The sequence below is a fragment of the Lontra canadensis genome, unplaced genomic scaffold (genome assembly GCF_010015895.1).
Source record: "Lontra canadensis isolate GAN:19392208 unplaced genomic scaffold, GSC_riverotter_1.0 scaffold18, whole genome shotgun sequence".
Lineage (NCBI taxonomy): Eukaryota > Metazoa > Chordata > Mammalia > Carnivora > Mustelidae > Lontra > Lontra canadensis.
Genome location: NW_022631012.1, coordinates 3,971,337 through 3,996,765, shown reverse-complemented (window position 1 = coordinate 3,996,765; position 25,429 = coordinate 3,971,337). Strand labels below are relative to the sequence as shown.

Below are 25,429 nucleotides of genomic sequence, written 5' to 3'. Positions count from 1 at the left end.
ACAACCAAGAAAGACTAGAGAGCTCTAAACCATCCATCTCCAATCCCCATCTGACCCCTATGCCTTACGATAGTTCTAAACTCCCTCATCCCAAAATTCTAGACAAGTCCTCTGCAGCTAGATCATCGGCTTTATGTCTTCCAAGGATCTTTTTCGGTATTTTGATCTAAGTTTCAGAAGAAAACTCTGGGCAATCATTTGGGAAATCTATTTATTTTTTCATTTTAGCCTGAAATACTTTTACTATTTAAAGACCCCCATTTATTTTTCTTTGTATAGACTCTAAGTTAATTTTACCTATTTTTTTTTTAATTTTTAAAAATTCTTCTAGTAAAGTGAAAATTTGCACATAGGTAGAAATATACCACATACCAGTAAAAGAGAAACTGGACATTATTTTCCTTCCAGTTGGTATTACCTGCTAGTTATTACATTGTTCGTATTCTCCAAGACAGAATTGAATCCCTGCTACCCAAAATTTTATGGCGGTAGAAATAATAGATTCTATGGCCCAAATTTTATTACTTCTCCCAAAAGGTACTCAGGAGTCTGAACATTATAACTTGGCAGAAGGAGACACTTTTGAATCAAGTTAGAGATTTGAATCCTGCCACGTAGTAACTACTTAGAACTTTGGATCATTCATCTCCCCTCTCAGAACTCCAATCTCTTCATTGGAGAAAACCTATTGATGGATTGCTGTGAGATTAAACAAGGTGAGATACACAGAAACCCTGGTACTTGTCTTAATTTGAATAACCAATGATTTAGAGTAAATCTCTTGGGCAGTCTAAGTACAGATATTAACCACTTAAATTTCCCTTAAGATTATAACACCAGTTAGCAAACACATTAGGCTAGTGATTCTTGACTGTGTATCTGAACTTCAGGGGAATCTAAATGCCTAGATATTGAATAAAAATCATTGTTGACATGTATGTGCAGTTTTTCTGAACAATTTCATAGCTTTCATCAGTTGTTTCAAAAGAATCTCTGAACTGAAAAAAAAAAAAAAAAGGGTGAGAACTCCTGCTTTAGGCTCTTTTAATTTCTGCTTACAAAGAAAATATTATTAAAAAAAAAAAAAAAAGATGACTAGCAATGCTAATTTCAATAATGTTTTAGCCCTGTGTTGAGGAAATACTCTTTGAACTACTGGACTTAAAAAAATTTCTTATTCTTTTTTTTTTTCCCCCCTAACTCTCAAGTTAATAGATTTGATATGTTAGCATTTAGATTTCTTCTACTAAGAGCCATGCAGTTGTCAAATGTCTTTTTTCACTTTGGTAATCTTTATAACTCTATAATCTGTGAAAACAATGAGTACCATAAATATTTCTGGAGATATTACTGTCAACCTCCATCCTTAGACAGTTAAATTTGTTTCCTATAAAACTTCTCTTGATACTTAAATCAAAGACTATAACTCTTAGCTAAGTATTTCCAATATTTAGGCACATCTGGGTGGCTCAGTTGTTAAGCATCAGGTCATGATCCTAGGGCCTTGTGATTCAGCCCTGTATCAGGCTCCTTGCTCAGAGGGAGACCTGCTTCTCCCTCTCACTCCCTCTGCTTGTGTTCCCTCTCTCTCTCTCTCCCTCTCTCTCTCTATCAAATAAATAAATAAATAAATATTTCCAATATTTAAACATTTTAATCTATGAAGAAAATCAAAGAAGAACTTCACTTTTCAACTATAATCTAGGGGCTAAATGTTTTCTTAGATGTTTCTCCCTGGAGTGACAATCTTAGATACAGTTATAAAATATCAATTCTCAATATAAATGCTTCTTGCCTTTCTTGTCACCATGTGTGGATGACAAGATCAAATAATTAAGGAATTCTCTAGTTCTCAATAAGCAATTATTAATTAAGAAAAACAAACAAACAAACAAACAAACAAAACCTAACTTTTGGTGGGGGGTGCTGTTTAGCTCAGTCAGTTAAGTGTCTGACTTCAGCCCAGGTCATGATCTCAGGGTCCTGGGATCCGGCCCTATGTCAGGCTCCCTGCTCAGCTGGGGGTCGGCTTGTCCCTCTCCCTCTCCTTCTGGTTCTCCTCCCCCTCATGCTCTCTGTCTCTCAAATAAATAAATAAGTTAAAAAATTAAAAAAACATAATGACGTTCCTTATGAGGGAAGCTTTCTCTAATAGCATGATATTAAAACATGGATGAAAGTAAAGAGTATATATTCTTTACATTTACTTAAATAGAAACTATTTTTAAAAAGAAAACAAAGTTAGAAGAAGCTCTTCTAGGATTTTTAGATTTAAACTCCTCTCAGGACTTTCATTTTATTATGATAGATTAAGTATTTACATTTTCTCTGCACTTTCCCAAGATGCCACTAAAATAAGGTGAAGATTTTAAAAAGATACAAATCCCCCAAACAAAGAGAATGGGAGAGGGGGCAAAACGGCTGAACAGATGTCAACAAATTTCAGGGAAATGGATGTAGCAAAAGTAAGAAAGCCAAACAAAAACAAAAACAAAAACAACAACAACAACAAAAAATGTGTCTACAAAGGGGAATGCTAAGAATATGAAAGCCAATTCATTCAGCAAAACCCAGAAAGGGTATAAAAACCAAAGACATTTAGTACAACAGATGGTGAAGGTGAAAGATGGAGTTGAAATCAAGAATAATATTCAAAATTTGTATAAAGAACAGTTAGATTCTCTGGTCTTCTCTTTATCCAGAGTAGCAGCTTATGGCTCTTCCCTATCCTAGCAAGAAACTAAAGTTTTTAAATGGAGAAATTAAACCAAAAAATTATATTTTGAGACACCAGGCACAAGAGAGATTGGGGGAGAGGAGATTTATTTTAGGAAAAAAAAAAAAAAAGGAAGAAGGAAAAAGTCCTCTTTTTTTTTTCTTGTTTTGTCTTTAAAGTCTACATAATGAACAGAATTCACTGTAATCATCTCCAAAAATGTATAGACAGTTGTATAATGATAGATTCTCTCTGAAAAGCTAAATGACCCCATATTGGGTAACTCAAACAAGTGGTCATAACGCTGCTCTCAGTAAAGTTCATGACACCAGATGGTACAGAATGCATGTTTGTATCTCTCAATATTCTTATGTTGATCTCTTAATTCCCAATGCATGATTAGGTATTAGGATGTGGGGCTTTTGACAGATGACTATGTAATAAGGGTAGAGCTCTTACAGACGAATAAATCAGTGCCCTTACAAGAGACCTCAGAAAGCTCCCTCATCCAACGCTGCCACGTGAGGACATAAGAAAAGAGCTGTCTATGAACCAGAAAACAGCTTTCTTCAGACACCAAGGGATTTTCTGATGAGGGAGAAGAAAGCAAGCTGAGGGCAAAGCACAAGCTAACACCCCGCTCTGCCCCAGCCCCCAAAACACACTAGGTAGGAGGTATGTGACAGTCCTCAGGCACACCTGGCTGCTCTAGAACAAAGGAAAAGGAAAAACAAATGGCTAACTGATAGAGATCAGAGTTATGCAGGACATGAGTCTCCATCAGTTTGCATCTATTGTAATGACTTACAAGAAAAAAAAAAATCTCCAGAAACCCTATAGATTCAATTTCCTGGAGCCCTAACATCACCCTCCCCTCCATAAGATAGGAAAATCTTGTGTAATCAGTCACTCCTCACAACCCCAGTGCAGCAATTTCTGTCCATGTGTCCTGTCCCTGTGCTTTAATAAAACCACTTTTCTGCACAAATGTTGCCTCAGGAATTTTTTCTTGGCCATTAGCCCCAGACCTCCAACACTTCAAACCACGTCAGTAACTTGATCTTGAATTTTTCAGCCTCTAAAACTGTGGGAAAATTTTTCTTAGCCTATAAGCCCAGTCTATGATACACAGTTACAGCAGCCCAAATGGACAAAGATTAGTTCTAAAGCCAAAGCCCATTCAAACAAACTGAAAGAAAAGAAGAACCCAGAGGGAAGACACAATTCAGGAAACAAAGGAAAACATGAAAAACATCAACACCCTAAGACACATGAAAATATATACTGTATTCACCAAGAACACAGGGTTTCTTGCTTACTTGGTATGTTTTTTGTTTGTTTTTTTAATGATAGAAGAAACAAAAACACCTTTTAGAAATTAAAAGTACAACACATGATATTTCTAAAAAAAATTTTTGGAAGGAAAGTTCAAGAAAACCCTCAGAAAAATAAGGAACAAATACATAAACTTGGAAAATCTGAGACATAAGATTTGGAAATTAAAGAACGAATCTAGGGGTCTATAACTGACTAATAAGAATCCCAGAAGGAAGGTAAGAACAAGCCAGCTAATATTATCAAAGATGCCATGAGGAAAAAAAAAAAAAAAAGTTCCCAAACTAACAGATATGTTTCTAGATTCGAAGGGTCCTTAAAGAGCTCAGCACAATGAATGAGGGGAAAAAAAAAAAAAAAGTCTAAGGTTCATCATTTGGAAATCTTGGGAATAGCAGGGGGAAAAAAAAAAGCAGGAATTAGGAATTCCCTTCCTTGGTATTCTCCTTCAGTCCTAGGGTACCACACAGTTTCCCTATAACTTTTCATTACAGCAAATAATTCTTTATGTAACACTCAACCAAGAAGGAGGAAGATACTGTATGAAGAAACTAAAGAATATAACTGAGTTGCAAAACAAAGGGAGATTCTAGATGAAGAGGAACAGAGGGCCCAGAGTAACAGCTGGGTCTTTAACCTAGACACTACCAGTCCAGATTGAACATGAGAGTGAAGTTCTTAAGGAAGGATTTCTCCCAGTAAGAGAGAGAAGGAAAACTAAAAAACAAACCAAAAACTGGTAGAGATCATGAAGCATCTGACCTCGTGGAAGAGAAGTCTGTAAGTTGGGGAAGAATTAGAGGTAGAGATATAGAATGCTTAGAAGAAAAAATATTCTTGGTGAAATAGTTATCAGCAACACCTTTATAGTAATAATTCTGAAAAAAGACCCTAAATTATCAATATAATTTGAAATTATGACATAAATATTACATAAGGAATAAAGTGAAAAAAAGTGTAGAAAAGGATCTGAGAATACTAAATCTTCACTTTCCATATTAAATAGCCAAAAGATTTTATCTAAAATTGATACAGTCAAGAAATGGCAGTAGAAGCACATTTTTAGGAAGGTGGAGGGAAATGCCAGGAAACACACCTAAGAAAATGATCTCTGAAAAGTAAGACCCAAGGGAGCAGTCAGTAGCATAAGAGCACTAGAGGCTTATTTTTTCTTTTCTTTTGCTTAAATATAAGCTGATAGTACTATGTACATAGTACTATATAAATAAATATATAGTACTTATAATATATAATACTATATATACATTTATAAGTATATAAATATAAATATTATATAGCATATAATATATAATAATTATAAGTATATAACCATATATATTTATAAATATATATTCTTACATAGATATATAAATATATATACTTACATTGATATTACATATCTATATCTATTTCTTTATACTACTTCAATTAAAAAACTGGAGAAAATATATCTTTAAAATTTCCCATTAAAAGAAAGTGAATTATAAAAGAAAAAAAAAAAGAAAGCAAAGTAAAGAAAAAAAAAATGAGGCTATGCAGTCAAATAAAAATTTCTCTGGTTTATCTGATCGAACTAAAAATATTAACTGTTTTTTGCAGTCACCCATTGGTTCGCCTTTCTAGTTTTCTCTCTCCCTTTTATGAGTCTTAGTGCTTATTCAAATTATACACTAAAACTCCTGTGCCATCAACAGCCACTTAAACAATGGGACTCTACCTCTCATTTGATCCAGAAATAGGCATGTTCCCAAGACAGGCCACAGGGAAGCTTTTTCCTAAACCTTGCTCTTCAGACAAGCGGTTAGTGGGACCCTTCACACAAGCTGGGTAAAAGCTGAGATGAGAGAGGACAAGACAATTTCTTGTCCCAGTCATTCCTGAAATACCACAATTTCCTGCTATTTGGGATTCCATTATTGTTCAAGTGGGCTTATAAAATTTACTTTTTGGGGTCAACTATTACCAAATCTCACATTCATAAGTGATTGCTTTCTACTCTCTTAAACTATTCTTGGTTTATAAGATTTTATGTTTTCTCCTTGACAAACCACAAATGGAGTCTCATAGGCAAAGGCACAGGTCAATTGATGTTGTGATGGCAAATTAAAAATGCCAGTTACCAGGGATAAAATGAAAATTATGTTATTACTCTCCCTAAAGTGTTATATAGTAATCAACACCCTGAGAGAGAGAAAAACATGATTTGAGAGTTGGCTTATATGAGCATAGGGGTTCATGGGATTTCTCCAAATCTTGATTGAGGTTCTACCTATTTGTGTGTGTGTGTGTGTGTGTGCGTGTGCGTGTGTGTGTGTGTGCATGCGCGCCCCTGCACACACATGCTCTTAGTGGTGAAACTAATTTTGTTCTTACTTACAGGTGACTTTTACCTTGAGATTATGCCACTATCCCCTATTAGACATTGACATGTTCCTAAATTTAAGCACTTGAGAAGGAGAAATCCAAATGATAAATATCACTTAGTAGTCCGCCAAGGCCCCTTGTCCCTGAATACTTTATGCTCTGATGCTAATTTGTAAGTCAAATAGTTTAGTTGTATGCCAGTGTTCACATTCAGCCTTATCAACCTCATAGCACAAAGAGCCCTTTTAATGTAATATCTCATCACCAAAAGGACGGTTAGATAATATAGGACTATGCTTCAAAAATGGCTTAGCTGGCAAATACATATTTTAAACAGACTGGTTGGTTGACTTAAATATTAGAACTGTCTTTCATCAAGTCTTGATTGGCTGATTGTTAACCTTGAACCAACAGTAGCTTCTTTGAAAAACATTTCATTTAAGGTGATGAAAATAATATCTTGTATTATTAACAGACTCCTAAAAACCTTCATTTACTATCCACATAATAATAATCTGGTATATGCATTACCCTTTAGAAATTGAAACATCATTGTATCTATTTGAACTATGAATGGGAAAAGAGATATGAAGAAAAAATTTTTAAATAATAGGAAGTTCTTAAATATGTTTTAATCTTATTATGAAAAATTGGCATTAATTATGCAAGTTTGTGTGCCAAAATATATTTTGCTGGTCTTGGTTGCTTTATTATCATGATGAATACAAGAAAATGTATTCAATATGCCTGGATCACAATTCACAGATTTTAAATAAATTGTTTCTTTTTTGCTTTTCTGATACTGCTTTAAGAAGTTCAAGCTAATCAAAGTCTAAATCTTAAAGGGAGAAAATAATTTATTGATTGAAACAGGCCATGATGCATGAGTCTTGTAAAGAGATAAAATTAAATTTACTGGAGAAGTGCTCTGTACTTCATCTTCACTTCCACTAGGAAATGGTGTGTTGTTCTGCCTACATAGGAAGAAAAATATGAAAGAATACCTGGAGATCAGGGTCTTTCCAGACTTCATAGTAATTTCCAAATGGATCACATTAGAGAAATTGAAGAATTCTCACCCACTGCTCATCTCACCACAACATATGCCCTGTAGGAGTTCTAACTTACACGTTTAAATTGGGAATTTCTGGTACAGATGGTGGTGGTTAATTTCCACTGGACAACAGATAAGGCTTTAAGTAAAGGGATGATAATCTGTTAATAGCAATTCTGCTTACTTCAGAAGCAGTGGACTTTATGCTTTAATAGGAAAGTCCTGTACTCATTTTCAATTAGAAAACTCTGCCAACACAATTACACACACTGTTTATAAATATCTTAATATCCAGTGGTAAATAAGAATGTCGTTTTCTTAACCGTTACACGTCTGTGATGTATACAAATGCAGATTTACTGTAACAAAAAAATTACAGAGATCTATAAATATTATAAGAGAATACAACTTGATTGAAGGGGAAAAAAGGAACATTGTTTTAAAATGGCAATGTTTTTTTCTACAGGCAGTCACTTTCAATGACAATTAGATTATCAAGCAGAAGAGTTGATTAATCTTTAATGAATCTCTTGATATTATTCCATAGCTTTCAAAAATATAAAGATTAACTGAAAAGGTTGTCATGGACATTATTTAAGAGTTAATTGGGTGTACAAGTGTAAAAACAGACCAGAACATTTTCAAAATATATTCATACCTAAACTCAATAAAATAGGAGATCTGTGGCACTCTTTTGGGTGGCCAGCATTAATAGGCAAATATTCTTAATAAATTAATCTCCACAACTAACAACCACAGTGAAATGGAAATTAACAAGTTCTTGCTTTTATTTTTAAAGTAAAAATATCTGAAACAAGAAATTTCAGTGTTTATATAAGTACCTACATCCAAAAACTGTGTTAAACTTCAATATCATACTTTGAAGGAGTTAGTGTTGAGTAAGTTATAGGAAAATATTTGTATTTTAACTTTTCTTTCCTGACTTAAAGCAGATTCCACATCAACCAACAAACTCCACAATTGCATACAAGATGGTTTATATATCATGTATATATGGCATAAAATATATAAAAATAAATCTATGAAATACATATAGAAGAAACAAGATAAGGATAAAAATAAACTGAAACAAGGGTCAATTATTTTTCTAAAATGCATGCATTTTAGAGGCACCTGGATGGCTCAGTTAGTAAAGTCAGCCTTCGGCTCCTGTGATGATCCCAGGGTCCTGGGATAGAGCCCCACACTGCTGAGCAGGGAGCCAGCTTCTCCCTCTCCTTCTGCTCCCCAGCCCTGCCCACCCCACCTGTGATCTCTCTCTCTGTCAAACAAATAAATTAAATTAAGTCTTTAAAATGCATGCATTTTAGACAAAAGCAACCAAATCAATTGGAAGACCAAAAAATATATTCCTGCATCGGTGAAGAGTTTAAAAGATCCTTAAATCCACCCACCATTAATGATACTATTTCCTTCTACGAATTTCCTATCATACTTCCTCTGTTCCAACCTGATAAGACATTATTTTATCAACTTAATATTACCAGACAAATCTCACCAAGTTTAAGTCTATGCCATGATAGTGATCTAATAAGCCCTAAAGTACAAAGATGGCATGGAACTGTGTGCATAGTAGGCCCTCCATAAAAGTCTATTAAAAAACAAATGAAGTAAGCATATCCACCCTTCAAACTAAAAATAAATATTTACTAAATTCTTACTACTCAGTAAGTGGGTATTAAAGGAGTTACAAAGCCTGAAGTAGCTATCAGTTAAAAGATATCAACAACCTTTGTTGGGGATGCAAAAATAACACACAGCTTTAGGTGTTACACCTTAGTCCATGCATTATAAATTTAGTAGAAAACTAAAGAAAATAGAGTAATGTAGGTTGAAATCCACTCTGATGTAAGCCAACATTACATGAAAAAACTAGAGAATAGTTTGTTGTGAAGCATCTGTCTGCAAAAGAATAAAATACTTTTTCATTAATGAGAACATAGTAACATGTTCATTAAGTGAATTAAGTGAATGAGCTTAACATGTTCATTAAGTGAATAAGCCATCCTCATTTTGAAATTAACTTATTTTTCATTTTAAAGGGACTTGGCTCATTACTTTACTCACAAAAGTAAAGTATTTTTCTGGCTTTGTACTCAAGCCCCTTGTGTTTGCAACCCTCCCAAAAAGCTTATACATGTTTCCTGCGGTTAATTTACCACAGGTTTGCTGAAGCCGACAACTGTTAATTTACTGATCAGATTCACTTATTATTTGTATACATTATATTAAACATATTCTTAATGCACTAAAACTTCTTTGTGAGGATGTAAGGAAATTACAGTGAATATGGTTGAGATCAAGTGGGGCCTTAGATCTTCATTATAAATTATCAAAAAAAAAAAAAAAAGAAAAGAAAAAAAGGAACTGGTTCCCTTGGCTATTTTCTTACCAGGAAACGAATGAAAAAGGGAAATTTATTTCCGACCATAAATCCCAAATGTTTCATTTTCATTTTCCCCGAGTTAACTTTCTCACCTAGCTAAGCAGCATTTCCTGCTATTATTAGCTGCTGGTCCAATATCAGCTGACCAGTATCCATCAAACGCCTTGCTTCCATGAGCTTAGGGACTCCCAAGGAACCCCACGTATGCAGACTTCTGCTTACAGCTTCTAATTATTTTCTAACAGATAATGGAACATTTAAATTCCGAGAGGTTAGATTAAATTTGTAAGTGGATCAAAACCCTAGACAAAACTGCAGTGGCTACGGTCACTGTGGAAAACTGTAAGCTTTTTAGTTTTGAGATAAAATGCCCTCACTGATTGCTTATTTTCGTGACAAACTGCTCTCATAATTTTTCTACCTCAGAGGTGCTCATTCTTATTTCTAATCACACTGCGCCCACCTATACATAAACTGTAAGCTATGAGAATTAAAAACATGGCTTTTTAGGAGCTGAAGCACCTTAGAAATGTTCAAAACAATACCTTGATATTTTTATTTTTACTGGGGAAATAAATTGAGCTTTTTATGTAGTATTTATAGAACAAGTCATTTTTTTTAAAAGGCTTAAAGAAATAGGGATTCTATGGTAATCATTTTATGAAAAGGGGTAATGATGAGATTAAAATATATGTATTTACAGTATAGGTAATACTTATAATTTATTTATATTAATAATATAATTATAAAATATATAGTATATAATAATGTATAATATTAATATATTTCAATATATATTCACTCCACTTTGTAGATACACGTATATGTGTGTGTGTGTGCTATTGAAAATATCACAGCACATTGAGCCTTCATTTCCTGAATCAAATCACTGGTACCTGAATAAGTGAAATCACCTTATGCCACATAATGTAAATCAGGCTTTTATTCAGGTGGTCCCTTCCTCTAGCAGAAAAAATATTTTGTATCCTTGAATCTGCAAACAGAGTTTTAAACATTAATCAAACCAACCATATCAAGGTTTGATATGTTTGAAATTATTTGCTAATTTTTTGGAAATTCTGTTTCCCAGTCTCTGCTTACCCTATGGGCAAGAGCTTTCTACTTGAATTTTATGAACAAGTTTTATATGATAAACAGCTCTTCCTACTGGTGCAATCAAACGGAGTGAGAATTCTTCCTAAGCCATTATAATTAGCAAATACTTTCAGATTGAAGTCAGAAACTGCACATGATCAGTATAATTCTCTTCTAGCTCTCTGGTGGCACAGCAATACATCCCCTAGTGATTTATGAAATTCACCAAATTGTAGAGTTTACAAAGCTGGAAAATATCTACAATATGGAAAACTAATGCCTTTAACAGATTCCTAATTTTCATTCATTGAATTCAAATATTGGCACAGTAGACTGTGCTCTTGAGAAATGTCCTCTCATGCACATAAACCCAAGAAATGCTTTGGAGAAACAGAAGCAGAAAACTTATTAAGTTACATGTTGAGGTTTACAGAGAGAAACCTGTTTTGGTTTTATAGTCTCTTCTAGGTTCTTCAAGAGAAAAATTAAGCCTGTGAGAATATAAAACTTGTCAGGTATGTTGCCTATTTTCAAACATTTTAGTATTCCCTCATAAATATTCAAAGCTGAAGTTTTAGAATATCTATTAAATTCAGATAACTGATACCAGCAATGAATTATGACTGCAGTCAATTATTTCTATTATTTATTTTTGCCAAAATCTGTGATAAAATCAAACTTTCCCCCCTCCTTTTTATACAGGATCCCATCCATGCATCCTTACTCCTATTGGAATAGATATAAATAGGCAAGAGACAGGGGTGGGTCTGGGGGAAACTCTAATAACAGGTTGTTATTAGAGAAGCAAACACTATCTTAAACCACAACATAAAATATCAGGAACTCAAGACTAAGAAGAAGCTAAAAATGAAACATAGCCCTACCTGCCCATATATAAGGAAAACATTTGCAGAGAAGCATTCAAAAGGTTCCCACTAGGGGAGGTTCCTGGCCTCCTGGATATATCGAAAATCTACAAAGGGTTTTCCTCCTCCTCCTCCTCCTCCTCCTCCTCCTCCTCCTCCTCCTCCTCCTCCTTCTTCTTCTTCTACTTTCTTCTTTCTTCTTCTTCTTCTTCTTCTTCTTCTTCTTCTCGAAAATCTACAAAGGGTTTTCCTTCTTCTTCTTCTTCTTTTTTTTTTTTAAGATTTATTTATTTATTTAACAGAGAGAAAGAAAGAGAGAGAGAGCACAAGCAGGGGGAGCAGGAGAGGGGGAAGTAGGTTATTTGCTAAGCAGGGAGCCTGATGTGGGGCTTGATCCATGCACCCTGAAATCATGACCTGACCTGCTTAAGGCAGACACCTAACTGATGGATCCATCCAGGCACCTCAGGATTTTCCTACTTAAAGTGTTTCAAAGAGTCAATACTCTAACTTACAGAGTCAATATGGAAGATCTATTTTTCAGAGATATGTTGTTACTCTGGATTCAAAACAGCTACTAAATTTGAGTTTGTAGAAATAAATCAGAGATTAGCATTATAAATATTTAAGGAAAATGATCCAACGACAATACGTCAAATAAAGGTAAGACTGTTGGGGGGAAATACTACAAAAATCAATTAGATTGGAATGAAGAAGGCTTAAAAGAGGAATAGAAATCTTTTGAAAAATAGGGGAAAAAATCTATTCAGGCAATTAACAAAACATTTATTGGTTCCTAACTACATGCTTGCATTATGCTTGTCATTAAATAGGCAGTTGTGGGGTCAACAGACATTCTTCATTGTCAAAGATCTTATAGCCTAATGGTAGAGTGGGCTTCTACAATAATAACTGGCACAAATACTTAGGTAATAGTCTATCAGGATAGATGCACAAAGGAAAATTTCTAAATTTTGTTAGGTTATTATTTGGATTAAGGGGTCAGGAAAGCTACCTTGGAGATAGTATGCTTAAGCTGAGAAAATAAGAATGACTGTGAGTTCATCAGGTGTAAATGGAAGAAAGACCCTCCAGGCAAAAGCATTGCCTTGCTTGGCTTGTAAGGAGTAGAAAGAAGGTCAGTGAAGAGAATGAAGACAGGAAAAGTGATGAGGAGGTCAGGAAGCAAGGATTTAGTATTTTGCCCTAGTGAAGCCACCGGAAGTTTTTATGCCAAGGAGTAACCCAATTCAAGACTTGTATTAAAAAGTAAGGAGATCAAATGGAGGTTATTCTCATAATTCAAGCTGAAGACGTCAACAGTTTGGCAGCAGTGGAGTATAAAAAGAAAAGGAAGCTCTCTAAATGTGTTTTTGGCATAGAATAAGAGCATTTGCTCTTGAATTGGTAGTGGATCATGTGAGGGGTTGTGACATTCAATGATAAATCCCAAACTACTGATACAGACAATAAGGGTGGATAGATACACAAATTATTTATGTAGGTAAGATTGAATACAGAACAGATTTAGAAGAGAAGGTATAAAAGTACATTCTGAATGTGTTAAACTTGAGATGACCCTGAGATTTCAACTTGGAGATATCAAGGATGGAGATGAGGTAAGATTCATAAAATAACCTAGAGATGAAAATCGGTAATCCAAAGAGAAAATTTAGGGAAAAGAGGTCTAGACCATGGCACTGAGAAATTTCAGTATTTCTAGGATGGCTTAATGCCAGCATGATTTTGAGAAGCAAGAAAGTTGAGGATTTTTGAAGGAATGTGATTGTAACAGTGAGCCATGAATCCAAGTTGTTTGAGGAGGGATATGAGGGAAGGGGCAGCTGAGAGGTAGCGAAAACTAGAAGAGTCGATATATGGGTGGTACCTAAAAAGGTAAAATGTTCCTCAAGTATGTGCAATAGGAAAGGAACCAGAGGGGCAGGAGAAGGCAGTTAGAGAATGGGGTGTTTGAAATAGTGACTTCAGATGTGATGCCATTTCTAATCAAGCTCTATACAGTTAACAGGATATAAACAAGGCTTAATGGAATAAACTATATCAGAAATTATTTAGTTTAGTTACTGGTAAATTTCTTTTTTCTTGTGTTTACTTTTCCTTCCCTTTCCTTTCTTTTCTTTTTAGGAGAGCTTTGAAAGACTAACTTCTATTTCTAATGGAGTTTATAGAATCGCTCTTTGAAGATATTGTTTGATTTTTTAAAAGCAAAATAACTGCCTAAATGTTTTCTTAATTATTTTAGCTATAATTCTTTTAAGGAAAGAAGAATTGTTAGCTTTGCGCAGTGGCAGTATCGTAGCCAATGAGATTTATCCGAGGCGCGATTATTGCTAATTGAAAGAAGAATTGTTTATAACTGACTTCTCAAGATCATGGCAGCAGTGTTGAATCCTTTGACACCTAAGTAATGGGCTATTTAAAAAAGGAATTTTGCATTTTTTTTTACCTCTAAAATTGATTAATTGTATTCATGTATGCAAATGAGCAAAATCTGTAAGACCTAAAGATATCATTGGATTAAATTGTATGAATTTTAAAAATCCGTTATTAGTATGATACAGGATCTAAGAGTTATTGTTAACTCTATAAAGTCATAAGCATAAAAATGTTATTTTTATAATGTGAAATTGATGTTACTGAACAATACATCTTTTCAAATGTCTGCTATAATCTGAAAGAAAATATAAACTCTACTAGTAAATTCTATTTGTCTCAACCCATTAATATGATATCAGTTAGAGTTGGAACAAATCTCATTAAGGCAATTAATATGATGGGGCACCAGAATGGCTCAATCAGTTAAGCATCTGACTCTTGGTTTCTGCTTAGCTCATGATCTCATGGTCATGATCTCACTGTTATGAGATCAAGCCCCACATCAGGCTCTGTGCTGAGTTGAGCATGGAACCTCCTTGGGATTCTCTCTCCTCTCCTTTTGCCTCTCTCTACCTGCTCACATGCTGGCTCTCTCTCTCTCTCTCTCTCTCTCTCACTCAAAAATAAATAAATAAATAAATACAATTTTTTAAAAAAGTCATTGAATATCATAAAGGCAATACAAGGAAGAGCAACATGTAAGCACAATTCACATGGACATTTCTTCTGAAAATAGTGCAATGATCATGTAAGATAAATAGATTTTCCTATTGTATAGGGAGAGAACAACAAGCTCTTCTTCCTTTAAGAGAAATATTACTATTTTTTAAAAGATTTTATTTATTTATTTGACAGACAGAGATCACAAGTAGGCAGAGAGGCAGACAGAGAGAGAGGAGGAAGCAGGCTCCCCACCGAGCAAGAGCTCGATGTGGGGCTCGATCCCAGGACCCTGGGATCATGACCTGAGCTGAAGTCAGAGGCTTCAACTCCCTGAGCCACCCAGGTGCCCCGAAATATATTTACACAATAAGGCTGGATAATCTGAAACATATTTCCTTGGAGCACCTTATTGGGAGCTAGGTGGTTGACTTGGCATGGGAAAGCTGATGCTAAAGCCATCAAACAGAGCACTAAGCTGAAGCATTATTATTATCCAGTCACTGGAATTTAGGATAATTGTTTATTTTTATCTCAATATTTTTTAAGAAAACAAATAAATAAAACATTTAAATACATATATAATTCCAAGAGATATAGAATAATGTCAAGTGATAGTGGGCTTAAATATCAGAGAAAAAAACAACAAAACAACAGTAGTAGAAATTCAGACAAACTCAAGAGTCTGTCTGATTTGACCAGACCATGTTCTCCAATTCCAGGAATCTTACTCAATAGCCTCATTTTTTAGGTATGTGTTTTGTACCATTTGATGGATAAAAAGAAAACAAAACACAAAACCCAAAAGACAACAAGGTAAAACCAAACTAAAAATAAAAAAATAATACCCTGTGTTTTTCCAATGAAATGGTGTTATTTGGAACAAAAACTAGAAGTGTGCATAAAGGTAGATATTCTTCCTAAGAAGGTGCACCTCTAAGGTCATTTTCTTAATGTTGTTCAATGTGATCTTCCTTTATGGGAATTAAGGACATACTGGCCATTCACTAGCTATGTGTTATTATTGTCATTATGAATCCATTAGACATATTCAGGTGAGTTGAGTAATAGCCTTCTGACCAAATTCTCTTTCTCCTGCTTTTAGCATAGCATTTCATAGAATACAAATTGTTTCTTATTTATTTTTGCATATGGTAAAAATTCTAAGAAAATATAAAAATCATTTCCTGTGCCCCGTATATCAATAGAAGTATTGGATGTAGTGAGCTTTAAGTTGTTGCATTTTGTCATTTATTAAAATAACCAGTAACACAGAGCTACATCTAATAAACTTAGTAGTAGTAGTTATTGAATCTAGAATATTCTACTCCAACTATAAAGTTGCATGCTGGGGGTAGGGTGGAACAAAGAGATCTAATGCTTAGTATGAGTAGGCAGTTCCTATTGTCTTCAGAAGCTTTATTTTCTTTCTTTAAAATGGCATAAAACATATGCTGATAAACAAATATATACAGACATTAGTTTACAAAAGAGAAGGTAGCATGATTGCAGTATATGTTATTTGAGTTTGAAAGTTAAACTTGGAATACTTTACCACATGGAAGGACCCAAACTAAAAGATATGCCAAATAAGACTTTTATCTTAATAACCTTGGGAATATGAGCAACTTTAACTTAATTCTTAGGTCCAAATTATAAATAAATTTGCTCACATGAAAACTTCTATTACAGTTTGACATGTTATTTAAGTACTCATAATGATTTACACACATAGTAGATGAGCTAACAATGTTGGTATGAAATGTAGATAATTTTGCATTCAAATTACACAAGCCTGCTTAAAATCTGAATTTTTCGTGAACTTTGCCAGTGCAACTGTATTTTAATTATTGCGATGTCATACTAATGTTTTGAAGGAAGTTGTGAAAATAGTAGGAGGTGTTTCTGCTTGATATTTATTGAAATTGCCAATAGCAGTCCGCCAATCTATTAATCTTCTAGCATTTATCCATGAGGTATGAGTGGCTCAGTAAAAATATTTTCCCTAATCAACATTTTTTGAAACTTTTAAAAAGAACATACTGTTAGGAGTCTGTTGGTCACCAGATTTATCAACCATTTAGGAAAATGACCCCTTTCATGGCTCAATCAGAGTGTCATCTAAAATTCAGTAGAAATCTTAAGACTTCAAGCTGCCATCCCCACTCCCGTTTCCATGGGAATAGGCTTCAGATCAGGAAAAAAAAAAATGGATGGGGTTAGGAGCTTTCAAATAATCATTCAAAATCATGATGAAGCTTTTAGAGCTTCTTTCTTAGGTGATTATTTTGTAGCCTCTTAACCCCTTTTTGCCAGTCTGTTTCCATGGAAATATGACAAAAATGGCTGTGTAAGCCTCCAGCAGAGATTATGAGCATTCTTGTGGATTTCAGCTTTGGCTACAGTCTAGGCTGGGCAAGATCTTTTTTTTTTTTTTTAATCCATCTTACATATTAACTTAAACTGTGTATATTCATTGTCCTTTTTCTTCATAACTTTTACTTTGAAAATTTCCTTCACAACTATATACCTATAATCAAGATCAAATTGATTGTGACATCACTGAAAAAGGTTTCAGTTTTACATTTTACTATATGAGCCAGGACATGTAGCTGCAGAGAGTGTCAGAACTTTTACACACCTACAGAAAGAAACACTATTTAGTTACTGGACTCAATGTCTGTCAGGTGTTGGTAGATAAGTAACAAAGGCGGTATTCAAAATATTAAGCAACTGGTAAGGTACAGCACCAACTGATCAGAACAGTTGGTTTGTACCAGTTAATTATCAGTTCTATTATCTAATAACCAATATGTTGTTGAACTAAAAGCAGCTCTATGTAAAAGAGTGAGCATTATATCCAAATAAATTATCCAAAATGAAAAACTGAGCTCCTGTACAACCTAAAAAGGAGCTTACAAGAGAAACTGGGTAGGAATATATAGCAATCCATCTTTAAAAATCAAAGTGCATATGCTTGCATCATCTTTCATATTAAGGTCATTTGAAAATCAAAATTATTCTTATTATTGAAGACTTTATGCTAAATAAGAAAGAATATATACATGGGTCTTTGATAGAACCTTTGGCAAGTTATCTTGTGTTGAATGTGAAAAAAATAACAGCTTACCACATACATATTTTATCTGTCCTACCTTCTGAAATTCGCTGAACAGCTCAATCTACAATTTTTGCCAGGGGAAATCTTAAAGTTCTGATTGACTTCATAAAGTATTTTTATTCTTCAGAACTCTCTTATTTTTCTATAGTTGGAGCTTTTTACCCATTAGGTTTTTCTTCTGAATTTGAACTGAAAAAAGTAAATTTCAATTGGTAATTATCTGACTTAGGTAGATTCCTAATTTAAATTTAACACTAACTTACTATAGAAACTTTTCTTGATTGATGTTTTCTGTTAGTAGATTATAACAATAATAAAATAAAGCAGCCTAATTAATTTTTCAGGCCATCATTCCTACTCCCAAATGCAATTTGCCTTTCTTTACATTGTGGTTAAATACAAAGCACTTGGGAGCAGAATTTGGCTTGTAGGGCTTCAGCCTTCAGCTTGTTTGTGTAAATAAACTTCACTGGAACACAGTCAAACCCATTCTTGTGGGTTTTCTTGTTTTTGTTTTTGTTTTTGTTTTCAAAGACCTTATCTATTTACTTGAGAGAGAGAGAGAGAGAGAATGAGAGAGAGAGCATGAGAAGGGAGAGGGTCAGAGGAAGAAGCAGACTCCTGCTGAGCAGGGAGCCCAATGTGGAACTCGATCTGAGGACTTCAGGACTACGATCCGAGCCGAAGGCAGTCGCCCAACCAACTGAGCCCTCCAGGCACCCCTGTTTTGTTTTGTTTTTAAGTGTCTATGGCTGCTCACTTACCAAAAGGATGGAGTTGAGTAGTTTCTATGGAGACCACATCACACAAAAAAGCCTATTTATTCTCTGTTCCTTGATGCAAAAGTTTGCTGACCTTTGCTCAAGGCTTTAATTGTAGAGTATATCATTTCTTTCTTTTTTTTCTTTTTTTAAATTCTAAAAGCAGTCCATTAAAAATGGATAAAAATGTGGTTGCCTGGTGTCTATACTTACATCCATGAACTCCACATTGGCTTTGGGACCAGTTGTTTCATTAAGAATCTTAATAGCCACAGGAATCTTTACTGTTTCTCCTTCAGGTACCCAAATGCCCTTTGGGGGGAAAAAATCACATTAAATCTATATGAAGATATACAAATTTATACCAGAAACAAAATTTGATTTAACCACTCAATCTATTAATTTCTTAAAAAATAATTTAGAGGTTCTATATTCTTTTATTCAATCAACAAACATTTATCTAATACCTGTTATGTGTTACAAGTTACTTAGCAACTTTGTTGTCTCCTTTCATTATCTGAAGATGAATCATATATTTATTCTGCTTTCAAGGTGTTTACTATTACATTATGAAACATTACTATTATAAAATTCAATTTGTATGTGTGGAAAAGCTTTTCAATAGTGACAGAAATGAAGTAAGATATAAATATTAGATTCGGATGATATATCAATTTCTTAAGACTTGGAGAACACTGTTCCAATTTTTTATCTTTAGTTGTCTCATTTGTAATTTAGAAGACTGGGTTAAGTAATGTTGGAGGTTCTTTTCAGCTTTAATATTACCTAATTGTTCTGCAACTAAAACAAATAAAGATACAAAAAAGCATATTCTCGTGTTCCTGAAGATTGGATTGGTTTAAAAATAGTTTTCTAAGATGATTATTTAAGAATTAGTTTTCAAAGGCAAGTACTAGAGAGAACTGAGCACATATTAATTTGTCTTTATTATCAAATATTGTGTATGTGTTTGTCAAGGATTTTTATTATCTCTGAATATAAAATATTTATACTGGTCATTGCCAGTTCTCTCCTCCTACAAAAATATCATTATAATATCTGAATAGGATCTACACACTAGGAAGGATAAAGTAGGTGGAACTTGAGTCAAGTACAACATTAAGGTAAATAACAGCATTTCTGAGTAAACAATTCAACCATTTGAATGAAGGACAGTAATTTCGGTAAGACATCGAGGGTGCATCAATTATCGAAGAATTTTTTTTGAAATTCTGTGTTTCCTTATGAATACAGAAGCAAGAAAATCTCAAATTTTAGCTTATTAGCCCTGACATCAAAAAAGTCTGCTTAGTCCAGTTTTAACATTAAAATGAAAGGGGGAAAATTCTCTTATTCCTAAAGAGAACACCTCTAGTTTTTCTTAATATCAGTTGGTTCTAGTCATAAAAAAATGTTTTTCATTTTGTACTTCTATGCTAAAACATATATATTTGTGTTATTGAAAGTTGTAATAAGAGGAGACCTAAACACAAGAATTATTAAAAAGTCAGAATAATACAGATAAAAAGGGCTTTAACCATTAGAAGGTGAAGTTAAGAGTTACATTCTTCTTAGGGTTAATAGGGAAATCTATGTAATCTAATCTAAAGTAAAAAAAAAAAAAAAAAGAAAGAAAGCCAAGTTCCTTGTGGTATAATTTTTTTTTTTAACTATTAATGCAGAAATGGGGAGGAAGAAGCCCAAGATCCATAGGCTATACTTTCTTAGTGATGGTATGTAGGGTAGAGAACAGGCTTACCAATATTCAATAAAGTAACCAGAGGGGGGTTACTTTATAAAGATATAGCATCAATATTAAAATATTCCCAAAGTATACTTTTGAAATACGAATATAAATTCAGTGTGAATTAATTTGTACTGCTTTTTAAATAAGTATAGTCATTATTTTCTAGGCCTGACCAGACAAAAATTCAACTACACTAATATCCATGGTATTGGTTCAAATCTTTAATGCTTAAACACAGCATATCTCCAACCAGGAGAAAAATCAATGAAGTAATTAGCTAAGCTAATATGCATTTCTGTGGTCAAGAGTAGTTCTTTCCCATTTAAGACAATATGCCTCAGTAAGAGCTAGTATGTTAATTAAAACAGCGTCAACTGTAACTACGATAGGTATAAAATTGATATGTACTTATGGACCTTTCAATACAAGTAATTTCAATGAAGCTAAATGCTCATGGACAACAGGCAAATAGTTATTCATAATAAAAACATTTATAAAGCTTTAGAATTAAAAGTCTAAATGGGTAATTTTTCCCTGCTGAGGTCATTAGATCATATTTATTCTCAAGTTAAATGGTATCCATAATTTAAAGTAAAATTCACTTTCCAGACCATATCATCTTTAAAATAAAAAGCTGATTATACGCTAGGAACAATCCAAAATTGAGTTACCTTTGAAATGGAATTATTTCTAACATAATATAAATAGAAAAACAGGATAAGTCATATTTCTTTGAATATACAAATAATTTGAAAACTAGAAAGCACCAAGTCAGCCGAGAATAGTTTCTACTCAAATTAGGTGTTCAATTTATAATTTTGAGTTTAACTAAACAAAATATGCACACAAAGAGATTAAGAATGTTCTGCATTTAGGCCTTAGAATAAAATAATTTTATTTTAAAGAGATTAAATTATTTTTGGAACACTCAGGAGGGAAAATTAAGGTTTATATTCTAGTTGTTAATACTTTTTGTTAAATAAACATCTGTTTTAAGTAGGAAAAAATGAACATTTTAAAGTGCAAAATTTCTAAGATCCAGTCTATTTTAATAGAAATGTTTATAAAAACTGCAGGCTTGATATAGCTTTAAGAAACTTATAAAACTGTCAAAGTAAAATTTGGGGAACTGTTCTAATAGACATCACAAGAAGGATTTATCATTAACCCAGCAGTTTCTTATACTTGTTACTTACGTTAAACATAAATTTCACCACAATTAACCTTGGGCCTGGCCTCCGAATTGGTTTTATAATTAAGCTAAATAAGTAAACATGCAGATGATATTATCTGAACTTTGCCTTTCCAAAAATATCTCTCTTATTGGAAACCCATGATTTCACCTTTCGTTCTATCTAACCTGAATTCCACAAAGAAAGTCACTTTTTTAGTTTACATATAATGGTGAGGACATCCAAACTGAAAATTTTTCTGCTAAATCATACTAATAGGTAGGCAAAAAAGTGGTTTTGGGCCTAATCCTATCCTGTTAACAAATCAGCACATTTGTGTGGATTCTAAAGAGATAGGCAATGTCATTCTGAGGGGGAGATGTGGGAATAAAAGGGCAGGAGAGAAGAAGAACAAGGATTATGGCATATGCTCAGGCCTGTCTGGGATTCCATGGAGCACTGTGTAGGGGAAGGAAAATGGGCTCAAGCTATACATTTTAGGTAGGGACAAAATTTGCCAACATAAAAAGTGGATCAGAAGGGTATGGAAAGAAAGACTATATGCTGTGGCTCTTTGTGACAGTTTCCTGCTTTCCCATGCTAGTTTCCATCCCAGCTTGCTCAATAAAAATGAATGAATTCATTTATGCAGCAACTTCTCAATACGATACTGGTTGTCCTCTCCAAATATTAAAAGGAAGTTAGGTTACCTAGAGCAATAACTCTGGCTGTTATTGGTCTGAACCAAAAAATAACTGGTGGTATGGGTTATTTTTTTACTTACCTTATAAACTGTTCCAAAAGCACCTGAGCCAAGTACTTTCACTCTTTTGAGCTCAGTTTCTTTCAAAATACGAAGTTGAGCTTGATTGGGTGCAGTACCACTGGGAGTTAAAGGTTCTACCAACTACAAAACAAAAAAAAAAAAAAAAAAATACAGGTTCTCTAACTTTCAATTCCAGTCAATGCCTCTCCCTCTTCCTCTGCCTGATTCTCTTTCTCATACATACCAAAAAATACACAGGCATACTTTCCTTGACAATTTTTTTATCGTTTGGATCACTCACTATTCCCTCAGTCTATCCTTTCACTTCTCAAGCTTTTTGTCTGGGTGAACACAAGTTACAATGTGCCTACTTTAGACATATTAAGCTAGGAGATTCTCCTGCCCCCTCCCGCGCCCTCCCCCCCCCACCATTTTAAAGAAATTTAGGCTAATTAGTGGCTCCTAATCCTACTTTTTGAAGTCCTTCCAGTTTTGGTAGCTACAGCAAAGACTCAGATCTTAGTTATGTCCATGTACTCTACCAAAGTTTTCTTTCTCGTTTTAGGAGACTCAATAAATAGAATTAGAAAAATAAAATCTAACTAGGAAGCCAGGACAAATGTGTCAGAAGAGAACAAAGTAAGTTAGCACAATGCCAATGCACCAGGACAGTGCTGCTAAAATTTTCATGTACATTTGAATTACCCGAGGTTCTTGTGAAGATGCAGATTCTAGGTCAGTAACTCTAAGGCTGCGGCTGAAATTTGCATTTTTGCAGAACTCCAGGTGAATTCTATGTATGATGATGGACCTTGAGCACATTTTAAGCAGCAAGGCACTACAGTACTTTGCAGATCAAATATTCTAAAATTCTATGAAATGATTCTACATCCTAGGTGAATGCTATGGTATGCACAGGGATAAAATAGCCACCAGCGAGAAAACTTTATTAGTTTTGGCTTCCTGGAGGAGGCACACTTTAGAATTGGTCTTGAGGGGAGTAGATTCTTGGTTTCAGCTCCGGTCACTATCTCAGGGTCCTAAGATGGAGGCTGTGCTGGGCTCCAAGCTCAGTGTGGTTTCTTTGGGATTCTGCCCCTGCTTGCACTTTCTCTCTCTAAAATACATACATACATACATACATACAATCTTTAAAAAAAATAAAATTGGTCTTGAGATAATAAAAATGGATTGACGTGGAGGAGGGTATTACTATTGTGAAGAACAGTTTAGACACAGCATCAGGAAGGAGGAAGACATACAACAGAATGCAATAGAGTGCGGGACAGGTCTGAAGGATGAGATTAGGGTGGGAAATACGAGATCTTGGCTGGGTGTGGCCAAAAGGGATAAGTTTGGATAATTTTAGATAAATAAAGGAATTAAGCTTTAAACTCAAACAAATAGCTAGTTCTCTCTCTCTTTTTTTTCTTTTTTTTTGAAGATTGTATTTATTTAACAGAGAGATCACAAGTAGGCAGACAAAGAGGGGGAAGCAGGCTCCCTGCTGAGCAGAAAGCCCAAAGCAGGGCTCAATCCCAGGACCCTGAGATCATGACCGGAGCTGAAGGCCGAGGCTTAACCCACTGAGCCACCCAGGTGCCCCTCTTAACATAAGGAAAGAATTAAAGGCAGCTCCTACTCAAATGGTCTTAAAAACCATCTCAGTGTTTCTCAGTGTCTGTTTACAAAGCTAAGTGCACCGTGACTCTGTGTCTTGGTTATTATTTTGCTTCTGTGAATGTCATGGTCTATTTAAGTAGCTGAACAGAATCTTGAATATAGGTAAGTGTAGCAATACCAGGAATATGGAGATGATAAAAATTATAAATAAATTTGGGCTCTTGTTTAAAAGTTTAGACAACAAATATGCTTCTATCTCATTTTCAAATATATATTTTTAAAAATGCATATAAAGTCACATAAAATAAAGCTCAGAAAGAATTACAAAATCCTTTCTAAAACTGGAAAAAGAATCTCTGTCAGAGAATCTCCTTCTTCCAACTCTGCGGTGCAGAATTTGTTTATTAGATTTTGGTACACACACTATATGTATATAATCAGGAACTTTAATGAAGTATTTTTTTAAAATCACATAAAAACTTATATAAAAATCATATGCAAGATTGGGGACTAGATTTCAGTATTTTGGGCTATATATATTTAAAATATATGCTTTGGCATATAATATGCCATAATTCCGTATTTTGAAAACTTCACAATTCTACCTGCAGGTTTAGTCTTCAGCAATTTCTCAGATCTCACTTAAAAATTTATACAAACACATTTTTCCAGGAATTTGAGAATGATGCCTTTAACAGAAGCATTGTTTTATTTCGAAAGCCAGTACGGTGGAAAGAGTGTCAAGTTTAAAATTGTAGGTTTGCACACTAGTACTGCCACTTCCAGGCTGGGAAAGCAATTTATCCCTCCTAACCCCTTATTTCACAACTGTGAAATAGGTACAGCAATAATTACCACAGAAGATTGTCAAAAGATGAAATGGGATGTAACATAGCTGGAAAACTTTGGAACATTGCCTGCCATATTTTAGGCACTGAATCTGTCACTCTTCAAGGGAAAGGATCATGTCCCATTAGCGCTTTTTAATTACAGTATCTATCAAAGTATCAAGTTTACAGAGCATCTCGTAAGTGTATGTTGAAAAAAAAATTTTTCTACTTTTATGCGTGTAACAGAAGACAGACAATCTGGAGCAATATGATTTTGGAGAAGCATATTAACTCTAAGTACATTCCAACAATATATCATGCTTTAACAAGTTTTTCACATCTGAGACAGATTTCTAGCTTTCGAATTTAAGGATTTGAGTTGATCCTCTTAAGAATTTGTCTTCTGTTTAGATGACAGAAAATCATAGTTATTTATTTTTACTGAGAGAGAGATGGGAATTCTACAATTATCTAATTTAGTGCTAAGCAATAACTTTTTATATAAAGCAGTCTGC

At 34.1% G+C, this 25,429-nt stretch overlaps 1 protein-coding gene and 1 pseudogene across 5 annotated transcripts in view; one reads left to right on the top strand and one right to left on the bottom strand.

Annotated features, from left to right (window-relative positions):
* Window positions 1-25,429, bottom strand: part of ERBB4 (erb-b2 receptor tyrosine kinase 4) — a 1,133,152-nt gene that overhangs the window by 182,525 nt on the left and 925,198 nt on the right. For all 5 annotated transcript variants that reach the window (XM_032859886.1, XM_032859888.1, XM_032859890.1 and 2 more), the window contains 2 exons: window positions 22,480-22,602; window positions 18,990-19,088 (listed from right to left, as the gene is read on the bottom strand). In XM_032859886.1, the coding sequence (XP_032715777.1) occupies window positions 18,990-19,088; window positions 22,480-22,602 (222 nt within the window). The remainder of the gene's footprint in view (window positions 1-18,989; window positions 19,089-22,479; window positions 22,603-25,429) is intronic.
* On the top strand, window positions 14,132-14,312 carry LOC116869247 (annotated as a pseudogene).